Source organism: Catharus ustulatus, chromosome 2 (assembly GCF_009819885.2).
Source record: "Catharus ustulatus isolate bCatUst1 chromosome 2, bCatUst1.pri.v2, whole genome shotgun sequence".
Taxonomy (NCBI): domain Eukaryota; kingdom Metazoa; phylum Chordata; class Aves; order Passeriformes; family Turdidae; genus Catharus; species Catharus ustulatus.
Genome location: NC_046222.1, coordinates 103,537,503 through 103,549,568, shown reverse-complemented (window position 1 = coordinate 103,549,568; position 12,066 = coordinate 103,537,503). Strand labels below are relative to the sequence as shown.

At 37.6% G+C, this 12,066-nt stretch overlaps 1 protein-coding gene across 1 annotated transcript in view; it reads left to right on the top strand.

Moving 5' to 3' along the window:
• ANOS1 (anosmin 1) overlaps positions 1-12,066 on the top strand; it is a 134,035-nt gene that overhangs the window by 103,543 nt on the left and 18,426 nt on the right. The window contains exon 9 of the mRNA XM_033052325.1: positions 516-665. Coding sequence (XP_032908216.1) covers positions 516-665 — 150 coding nt within the window. The remainder of the gene's footprint in view (positions 1-515; positions 666-12,066) is intronic.

Genomic DNA, 12,066 nt, shown 5'->3' with positions numbered 1-12,066 from the left:
TTTAATCTGACCACAGTGTTCTTATATAGCATACCAGAGGTCTATATTTACTTTGATGTAGTAACCACATGTGGCACTCTGTGGGTTACATTCAATGCTGTCCTTGGATTTTGTGCATATTCAAACACTGCATGAATATAAAGACTGTGAAGTATTACAGAGAACTACTGGTAGACACTCTGCCTGTTTAAAAAACCATTGTGTTAACATTTTTTGTTCTTGGGGATATAAATACAGTCCATTTCCTTATTACTCTTTGGAAAATTTACAAAGCATTTTCCTGTAAAAACACATTTATCTTTTTCTGTCGCTTTCTAAATTCAACTGAATTTCAAGCAAGTGATTTTTCAACCACTATGGAGAGTTAATTCTTTATTTGATTTAGGTAAAAAAAAAGAAATAAGCTCATTTGGAATAAAGATACTATTATTTTCTGAATTTCAGCAAATTTAGCATAGTCATTGTACAGCACTGTAGTTAACTAAATAGTTTCCTGATTATTCTGTGTTTTGCAGAGGAACGCACATCTGCTGGGAAACCACAGAAAGGACTGGTAGATCCCTACCCAACCTTTCAAAGAAGGAAAACCACTCGTTTTCTTAAAATTGGAACTCCCTTCTATCAGGACAATCAACTTCAGGTCAAAGTCTACTGGAAGAAGACAGGTTTGTCAAATTTTGCTTTACTATTTTCTCTGAAGAGAACTCTTATCTGCCATCTCAGAGTTGTAGAACATTAACACTATATTATAAGTAATTAATAGTTGAATCCTACACCCATTCACATTGGAGGGAAACACTGTCTCTCCTCGTTGTGTTATGTCTATGCATATGTTTTACAGGAGGAAATTATATGAATCGGCTATCCAAATATTATAGTCAGTCATGCTGGGACACTGCATCTTCACAGAGCTGAGACAATTTTTGTTTGATAGGAATTACCTCTGTAAGGTTTTAAATAGCAGAATTCGGTATTACCCACAAAAGTTTTGAGGAGCATATGAATGTTTACCTTTGTGCCAAACTTCATCAGTCAGCTTGATTTAGAAGAGAATGGATGGTTGAACACAACCAGAAAACATCTTGAAGTTAGTTTTCTTCTAAGCTGCATCCTTCTGGTTTTCAGAAAAATCTTAATGACAATTTTAGGTTTAATCCTCCAGTCAAAAGGAAAATGACCTAAATTTTAAGTTTCTATTAATATTCAGAAATCACTAAAGAGATTTTCCTTTATTGTCCTCTAAGAGCATATAGGTTGCTCCAGTTTAGCCATTACAGGTTCTTATGCTGTTTATGAACACTTCAAAATGTTCTCACAATGTTCATTTTTTTTAACTTGGAGCAATCTATATATGTATCAATGCCACTAAATTAAATAAATTCCATTTTTTTGCTTGAAATAAAGGGTTACAGAGTGGATAGTCATGTTTTCTTTTTGAATTTTTCAAAGAATTTCAGGAATATTTAAGTGCTTTTGGATTTAGATGTGTGTGGCAACACCCTTTAAGAGGACAGGCTATATAAATGTTCAGTTATGCTATGTAACATAGGAATATGTCACACAGGATATTGTGGATTGTGAGAGGTATCCTTTGCTTCCTATCCTTTGCCTGCCTTTTTGAATGGTTACCTTCCAGGCCCTACTATGCTAATGACTTTCAAATCCATCCTTATTCCTCCCTAAAACCTGCAAGCTTTGGTTCAACTGAGTACATGCACTTTTTGAGTATTTGTCTCTGTCTTGGCTATGCTAATTTTTTTGTTTTTTCTTGCTTTCCCCATTAAATTTCATTTTTGGGTTGCTTCATGGAAAGCTGGAACAATTTAAAGTTTAAATGAAAGTTGAGGCAATTTCAATTGGGAATATTTAGTTTACCACATAAATGTGGTTTTTGTTATTCAAAGTGAGATTTATATATTCTGAGCATTGTTGGGACTGATCACCCTAAACTTTAGCCTGTGCAAGTGAGATGTTAACTCATCATCCAAGCTCCTTTTATTGTTAGAAAAGGAAAGAGAAGCAGGTGACTTCTGAAGCACTTCATCCTCCAGAGCAGCAGAATTGCTCTCTGGAGATGCCTCTCTTCTTTACTGAGAACAGAGGGGAGCCTAGACAGCTCATTTGTAGGAAGCTTAGAGATGCCTGACGTCTCTCTGTGAGCTGAGGCTCTATTCTTGGCAGTCTGTGTTGAAAAAAATGAGGGACAGGATTCAAAGATGAGGAGACAATGATGTCTCCCACAGGCGTCAGACAGGGTTGTGCAACTCACAGTCTGCAGGCAAGACTGCCCAGTGGAACCATCAATCCTGCTGCAGCTGTTTTCCTGCCAGCCTGCTGCCAGAAGAAAGATCATGTGTCCTGTGACCAAAATGCCAGCACCCCTACTGACATTCACCTTGTGAATAGTTTGCCAAAGTTAGTTATACTTAATGGAGGGAAAATCCTGAGCAGAACAGCAATATTCTTGTTCCAACACACATATCTTGAACTAGGTGTCCACTATTTATAATGGTGTTATAACACAGCTATTGAACTTAGAGGCATTGCACCATAGAAATGTAAATGTTTCCATCTAAATCTGGAGCTGAATCTCACCATCTGCAACATACCTGGAGGTAAGATTTGTATTAAAGGCTATAAATGGCTATAAAAAGAAATAAGGCAGTCAGCATTCTTATAGTGACTCACAGTTTGGAAATAAGAGGATTTCAAAGTGGTATAATTTCCAGAATTGGAGAACGTCAAAGACAACTATGTCAAAGACCTATCAAAAATGACATGGCTTTACATGCTGTCAGCTTGTGCCAGGGATGTACTAGCTGATTTGCTGACTGTACAGCTGACTCACCTTGTGTGGAGCTGTGTGCACCCAGTTACGTAAGAGGACACCCAGAAACCCATTTTGGCCCTGGCTGGGACACGTTCTGTGAGATGCACTGGGGCGTTTAGGTACATGCCCCAGCCATGCAGTCTAAGATGCCTTTCTTTTTCTTCCAGAGCAAGCAGTGACAGCAAAGGTGTGTGAAGAAGGGCAGAATATGGCAGGTCATCACACTTACCTTCTTCTTTTTTCTTTTAAAGAAAAAAAAAAACAAACAAGTATTCTGAGTGGCAGCACATGCAGTAACCCAGCAGGAACCATTGCCTTGTGTGGAACTAAAATATAGCCAATTACTTGCTCCTGAGAAGCCAGCAGCTTCTATAAGCTCTTGCAAGAGTTTGGAGATTATGTAGTGCATGGATGAGGCACTGTAAATTTGCTAGTAACAATTTACTGCAGAGCAGGTCTGTGTGACTGTGCAAGGAGCACAGCAGGAAAATCACACTGTCTTCATGAAAAACAGCCATTACTGAGACAGCTGTGCTGGGAACTGTACCCACACATCTTTCACCTTTATGAACTGCACTAGATGGTGTTCAGGGAGTTCTAGGAGGTAGTAGAGTGCAGCAGCTGTAATAGGAAATACTGAGAGAGACCTTACCTGAGCCTGCTCAGTGGCGTGGCATCTATTTTTATTGCAGGTAGGCAATCAGAGTTCAAATAGTTCCTGACAAAAAATTGACCTGTTTGTCTCCTACATGGTGGATGAACACAGAAGTCCCTGTTGATTGCACTAATGTTCTCATTTTTATGTAGTTTGCTATTAAAAATCAATATTTTTTTTGTTGAGAAACACGGCCATTCTATAGTCCTAAATTAGACTTTATTGCAGAAAAATTAAGAGGGCAGCATGAAACCATGTGAAATAAGTAGGGTGATAAGTGTGAGAGTTACCATGATAAAAAAGTAATTCAAGAAATAAATGTCTCAAGCTTAAACATATTGGACATTTGTAAATTGATCAAATTTCAGTTGGTTGTAGTGGTCTTTGCTTTGTCTGGTATGGTTTTCAAGTATTTTTGGACTTTCTGTGTTAGACTTCATGACGTGAACAAGAGATGGTTGCAGAGATGATGAAATAAAAATATTATTTGGATTTTGGATGGGCTTTATTTTAGATGAAGATTTAAACCAGTATGTCATCACAGAATCATGGAATGGCTGGGTTTGGAAGGGACCTCTGGAGATGATCTAGGCCAGCCTCCCTGCTAAAGCAGGTTCACTTGGACTAGATTGCACAGAATCATGGCCGGGTAGGTTTCAAATATCTCCAGAGAAAGAGACTCCACAACGCCTCTGGGCATCCTGTTACAGTGTTCTGTCACTTCAAAGTAAAGGATTTTTTCCTCATTTAGATGGACTTTTCTCTGTTTCAGTTTCTGCACATTGTCCCTTGTCCTGTCGCTGGGGACACCTTAAAAGTCTGTGGCTCCATCTTCTTGATACCCATCCTTAAGACATTTGTAAGCATTGATAATGCTCTCAAGTCTCTCTTCTTGTGGCTGAATGGACCCAGCTAATTCAGCCTTTCCTAATAAGACAGATGCTTCAGTCCATCAGTCATCCTTCTTGCCCTTCTTGTCCTCTACTGGAGCAGCTCCAGGAGCTCTGCATCTCTCCTGTCCTGAGGAGCCCAGAACTGGACACAGCTCTCCAGATGTGGCCTCACAGGGCTGAGCAGAGGGACAGGATCACCTCCCTGCTGGCAATGCTCTCCCAATGCCCCCATGATCCCACTGGCCTTCTTGGCCCCCAGGACACACTGCTGGCTCATGGACAGCTTGATGTCCACCAGCACCCCCAGGTCCTTCTGCACAGAGCTGCTTTACAGGTCAGCCCCCACCCTGTACTGGTGCAGGGGTTGTTCTTCCCCAGGTGCAGGACCCTGCCTTTACCTTTGCTGAAATTTACTGAACTTTGCTCAACCTACAGTTGCCCTTGTTATGTTGACATAGGTTCTTTTAGCTGTAATGAAAACTTTAATAGCTGCTATAACAGCAGTCTTTGGTAAGAACAGAGTTATTACTTTTCTATATTAATAACTCAGGATTTTTTATTGTATTCCTAATTCTGTGTTTGTACTATTCTATGCAGGCCAGAGATTTTTTGATTTTTGTTTTAAATTTCCTTCTAAACTAAGATGGCTCTCTAGAAGAGTCCTTTACTCTGTCCCTGCACTGTAGCCTCACAGCATCCCAAAGATTACAGAAACAAGAGGAAAGACCTTATATAATTTTTTTAATTAGATTTGAATTGGATTGTTTGTATTGTTCCTAAGGTTGTTTTAGATTATTTCTTTATTTTCATTGGTCCCATTTTATCTGAGAAACTATTTTTCTTTTGAATTTCAATCATTTTACTCAGTCTAAAGAGCTAGATATAGTGCAGAATCATAGAAGAATTTAAATGGGCAGGAAGGGACTTCTGGAGATCAGCTGGTCCAACCATTTGCTCAAAGTTGAACTAACTGTGAAATTAATTCAAGTTATTCAGTCCTGTCTGTAAGGCCCTGTAACAGATATTGTCACTGTTTTTTCAATGACAGATAATTTTTCCTCCATCAACACCAGCCTGCAGAGGCCATCTAAGTTTATTGCAGCGTGCCTTAGGATTTACAGAGGTTAAGGTACAGATTTAAGGTATGATGATGTCTCTTGACTATTCAAAGACAATTCTTCCATGAAGAACTTTGCAGATGAACCTTTAGGAAGGCAGTAAAAAGAACATAGTGATGACATCAGGGCCATCATCTTGATAATTTATATCATTCTTCTGAACAGAATTCATCAAGCCTCTATCCTGTGCAGCACCTGCACCAGAGGGGGTGTTGCAAACTATTACCAAACTGACTGTGTTATACAGCAAAGGAGTGACTGCGTATCAGTACTCAAAATCTGTGTCTGAATAAAACTCAGTGTTCGAATAAAAGCCTGAGTGAGGGGATGGATTTCCATATTTACGCATCATAATGTGCCACAATTTGGTAAGCAGGAAGGACTTATCTGGGCCTGTTCTTCAAATGTCATTTCTTAAGTCCCATTAAAGTTAGCAAGCATAAGGCATGAATGGAATGTAGAATCTGGGCTTTACATTAAAATAAAGCTCTTTCTGAAATAATCTTTCAGTTCGCATACTTTGGTTTGATGGCAATGATCATTGCATGGTGTATGCTAGCAAAAGTACCTCCACACTTCAAGCAGTACAAGGTATTTAGTAAATGCACATGATGTTACTAGACAGAGTCATCCAAAAACATGTTGCATATGAATACTAGCTTCTTTCTGAAGGAAAAAAAATCTCTTCCTTGCTACCTTTCACTTAGCCCTGGGATTAGAGAAACAGTACATTCCTTAAACAGTATGAATCCCCCTTTTGTAAATGGAAAGTAGAACATGTTCCATGGCCAGATATTTTGGCCATCTTGATGTGTGAATTTAGAAATTGTCAAGTAGTGGAATCAAATTAAACAAATCACTTTTAATTCCTTGGTACTGAGGTCAGAGAGTACTATCATTACCAAAAATGGATGCACTCTGAAACCCCTATTTAAAGAGATTTAATACTTAAGAATGATTAAGAACCTCAGTATATTGTGCAGTAATCAAGGCTGAAAGTGTGAAAATAGAAAAGATGCTTAAGTTTTCTCTGTTTTTCTGTGGTTGGGCAACTAAAGAGCTGAGTGTTGGACTTAGCTGAAAAGCCTCTGTGTTGCTGCAAATCTGTGTATGAAAATAAAATTTTGCCAATAGACAGAAGGAAAAAATAATCCCACTTTTTATGAACTCTCTGCATCAATTCTCATCAATTACTGCAATAATTATAATACACTTAAATATCAGAATGTAATTTCTTTCCAAAGCACTTGTCACAACAGTAGTTTCTCAGTCATTGCTCTGCCTTCACTACCATTTTCTCAGTGCCTGTTATTTGAGTATAATACAACTCACCTTGCTCAGGTAACACTTTAGTTTCCTTTTCTTTGAATTAAGTCTATATGCATTTACTTCCCCCTGTTTAAATTAGACATTTTATGTACTTTCAGATATTTAAAATCAATATATCTGCCTCTTGGTTTTACTTAAAAAGACAAATATTTAAAATGCATTAAGACTTGGCTTCAGGCTTCTTTCTTTATGTTTCTGTAAATGCTGAAGCAGAAGAAAAAAGAATACTTAAGGCAGGGAGAGGCAGAGAATCCTCCACTGTCGGATAAATCAACCAAACAAGAATAATGAATTCAATTACAGAGAAGAATAAAACGTAAGGCATGGCAAAGCAAATAGAGAGCTAACACAAATACTTTTAAACCCAGATCTTAGGAAAACAAAATTAACTTTCACTTAGTTCAGGGACATAAATGAAATGACTGTGTGTGCTGACTCTTTGTTTATAATAAGGTATTTCATATGGCACGTTTTGAAAGGAAAGCTTTCCCATTGATAACACATATCAAATGGTCCTTTCTCATGGAAGGAGCCACTGAAGTTAAAGAAATCCTTCAGTGGCAATTGGAGTTTCCAGCACTTACTGTAAAGAATTCTGCAGTACTTGCTTAACACTAAAGCATTATTTAGTTTTAGTTTTTAGTTGTTGCACGGGACGGATTAGTTTTGAGCAGCTGGCCATATTCTAATTATTGATATCCAAATAGTAGAATACATGTACTTCAGGATATCACTGTGGTCCAGATAATTCTTTCAACAAAATGACTTGACTGTTAATTATAGTGAATATATTGCCCTCAGACTTCCAGGGACTTTGTCTCAGCAGTGGTTGATTGTGTGGCTATGTATAATGTGCATTAGTACTTAGGGATTTAATTAGTAAAGCTGACTCTAATCACAGGACTCCTCACTGAACTAGATCACCTCTTTAGAAATGCACTGGTAGATATTACAGAATTTGATTTTCCACATGTGCTACTGCTGATTCAGATGCCTGTATCTTATGGGCTCTACAGCATCATGCCTGAGGAGATAGGTAGTGCTGTAAGCTTTAATTATCATGGGAAATTATTCTGGAGTTAGAAGAATATTCTGTCAGAAGTATCTGTGTGGTTCCTATACCTCCCTAACTTTGTCTTTCTCCTTTACTTTGTCTAAATGTAATTTCAGGAAAAAATCTCTTTGCCTTTTTTAAAAGGATGTAAAGGGGAGCATCTGACCATCTACAGTTCTGCTTGCTTTACTTTATGAAGTGCCTATAGGACTCTGGTTTCTGTCCAGATGTGAAATACTTACAATACTTAAAATGTTACTGGTGGAAGTCATGAAAAACATCAACCACGAATAATAGAATTTGGTAGAGCAGATGGTTTTCAAATTCTCAAATAGTCTGCTATTGATTAGTGGGGCCAGTTATAAAGTTTTAAAATTACGTTTACAATGGTGGCAACCTCAGTGGCGTCTCCCCTGCAAATGGGACAATATTGGAAAGTCTTTTCAAAGGCACAGTTTACTGCATTACTTCATGATTTCACAAGCAGAACAGAAACCATTACTTGTTGCCTTGCACTTGCTTCCAAACCTCCATACCTTTCAGGGTAGGTGGTTAAAGCTCTTGGTTTGGGAGATTTAGAGGCAAGTTTGTCCAACTACTAGTCTCAGGAATGTAATTGGAATTGATTCAAAGTCTGCCAGGAAATCAAATAATCACAAGTAAAATCAGAACTACCCACTGTGTTCCCAGAGCACAGACAGCACAGAACACTGACTGATTTTACTTAACAGACACCTGCTGATGTTTGCTGAAGGCTGTACTGGATTGGTTTGTACATTTGCACACTTTGTACATTTAAACCATTTATTGTTTAATTAAAATTTTTGTATAGTGTGGGCTGTGCATGAGTCCTCAGTATCACCTGAATCACACTCCAGAACACCTTTAGTCATTGTGAAAGCATTTTTAATTTGACTTAATTTATGGGTTTAAAAGAAGTTTTCTTTTTATTCTTAAATTTAGTAACTGATAGAAATTTAAGCTGGATTTCTTTTGAACTTACATTAAAAGTTTAAATAGAAATGTAATTGCAAATTACCTGGTCCATGAGTTCAAGCCAAAGATACATATTCAATATTCCATTGCAAAATTAATCCACTTGAAGGCACTGAAAAACTTACCCAGCCAACTAATAAATAAAAACTCTTGCCTGATTTTTAATTCTGCAGGAAAAAACACATTTTCAAAACGAGCATTTTTTTGTACCTTCAATATGTCTATGTCTGAATAACACAATTTTCTAGATTACTAATTACTTCCTGAGTATTACCATAACATATGAAGTTAATTATTTTAACCACAAGCACTGTACTTTATATTTATATATGCATACATATACAGTATCACTAAACTTGTCAGTGGCAATGTCTGATGTTAGGCAGTGTCAATAACTGAGGGGTAAAATGGTAGGCTTTTTACCATCCAAGTGCAGAATCACAGAATATTCTGAGTTGGAAGGGTCCCAGAGGGATCATTGAGTCCAACTCTTTAGTGAACGCCCTTGTGGGGATCAAACCCGTAACCTTGACACTATTAACACCATGCTCTGACCAGTTGAGCTCCTCCTCTCCTTTCCCTAGCTATATCACTAGGTCATATTAAGTCAAAGCTCTGTCTCACAGGCTTACACTTTCATACCTGGAGCAATCCTGCCATTTCTACTGTGAGTTAAATGTACTGAGGCTCAGCAGTTGACAAGATGCTTCTCATGAGCTATGGGCTAATAACTGCTCGTGAGTGCTCTCTTAGCCTGCCTAAGTTCTGGAGAAAGCATTGATCTTATGATGAGGGGAGGTTAACATATCAGCAGAGAGTCATCATGCTTATGGTGAAGGTGGTTTAAACTAATGAGTGTCCTCTTGTAAACTGGGTCAATTTTCCTCCACGTGCCTCTTTTTAATCTGTATTTTTAATTAGCTGGTTTATAAGGCGGCCATAAAACGAGTTACATAAACACTACAAACAGGGGAGGGAAACTGGACTATTTGAAGGAATAGCTAGAGTTGGAGGAAAAGGAACCAAAAAAGAGTATCTGAAACTGAAATTTTCAGATGACCCATATATGCAGCTGACGTATAATGAGTTGTTAACATTAGTTTCTTTTGCTCATGTAACCATAAATTGGATGCAAAAATACCTGTAGTAGTTTTGACCAAAGATCCTACCCAAGAGGTATTCTGTTCTTGGCAGTGGCCAAAAGCAAATCCAAAGGAACATAAGAGTAGGGAAAGTGTAATGGTATTTCTGCATATTATTGTCTGTGCTTCAGACAACTTCTAGTTAGTCAAAATTCTTTAGCCCAATGTGATTTCACTGTATTTACTCACTTCTGATGCTTCTATCCTCACAATCATATCCAGTGTTCTGTAAGGGTAAACAAATTGCAGGGCATCTGAAACATCCTTAGCTATGGAGTTCCAGAGTTTTTTGGTACTTATTCTATGTAGAACCACTTTTTGTTTGTTTGTTTGTTTGTTTGTTTTGTTTTGAAGCCAATTCTTCTACATTTATATGAATCCTAATTCTTGCTCTGTTAACCTTGTCTGTAAACACATGATTTTATAGATATTTAACCTGGTTTTACTCTGTTCTATTTCTTGTAGACATGTCAATCTTAAACTGCAGATTTAGAAACTGCATATTAAAGCTGTAAACTTTTTGAAAACCAGTTCAGCAAAGCAACATCCTGGTATGGTGTTCCGTAATGCATACCAGGAAAGTCCCGTTTTGGAACGCCATGGGTCACTGTGGATCCATGCGAACTCACCCATATACAGCTTTTGCATGAGGTCTGAGAGAGAAGGGAGCAGCTGGTGCCTCCCTGCATCTCTTCCCACTGTGGAATTAGGGGCAAGATGAGTCTGTACTTTGACTCTGGAATTGGCAGAGGTTCCAAAATTACTTATCCTTAATATAGTGAACTTACCCTCATTATGGTCTGCTCGTCTAGATTACTGTCCATATTTTTCAAAGTTACACAGAAGGCTAAAGTTAATGGTAGAGTACCTGGTGACATTTTCAGTGTATGTATAACCTTAGTGAACCTTGGACTTGTTTGTTTGGGTTTTTTTTCTTTTCCATTAAATTCAGGTCTGGGATGCTTAGCTAGCTTTGAAAATCTGGCTGAGAGGGAGTAATGTAGAAAGCCTCTATTCAGGCTAAAAGCAGCTATTGTGAGACTTGGAGCTTACAAGAGGCAAATTTCCTTGTAATGGAAAACCAGAATGAGATACTGTTGAACTCACTTTGTATAGGATGTTGTGTGTGGGAAAATAAGTAAGGGTAGAGGTAATCCGGCTTAGAGATGATCCCAGGCTTAAATCCTTCAATATAAACATCTTCAAACCTTGAGGCTTCCTAGGTCTAGATATGGACAAAAATACTGTGTCTCAGGCCTGTTTTCAACTTACACAGTAATTGTTAATATCATCTTTGGAAAGGCTTACTGTTCTATTATACAAAGAATCTGTTCTATAGAAAGAAAGTTTGTTTTAAATGGCATAATGTGAGAAATAAAATCTTTGTGATTTAATAAAAACTGCTTATATTTCTTGTAAGAGCAGGAAACTGTATAGTTTGTCTTGCTAGGAATTGTTTGTTGAGTGAAGTTTAAATGTCAACTGAAGGTTGGGTGTTATTTTTAAACATTTTCCTTGAATAGGTATTTATTAAAAGCTTTTTCTTCTCAAGGATGTCAGGAGTACTGTGAATTTCATAACCAAATAAAACTTTGGATTTTTTTTTACACCATCAGGTGAATCAATGCAGAGGAAGCAAAAGAGACAGAGCTGTTATAATTTAATAATTTTCAAGAGAGCTTACCTATTAAATGCATGTGGCAAAACAAGTAGATTTTACAAGGAAAAGGGGATTGCAGAGAGACTTGCAATGCATTGCTCATCAATGCAGCATTTTGACTTTAGTTGAAGGTAAATTATGTTAACCTCATTTTGCATTTGCTTAACTACCATGAGTACAATAGCACTTGTTATTATATTATTACTTCTTGTCCTATCATTAGTTTCAGATTGCAAATGTTGGATACCATGAATCAGAGTAGTACAATGGCTCATGAACCAGTATATGAAGAAATAACTAAATGTTATGATCTAGTAGTGACTGAGATAATATTTTACTTCTTTGCAGTACACTGAAGTGTCCCTTCCCAAACTGATCTTCCCTCATGC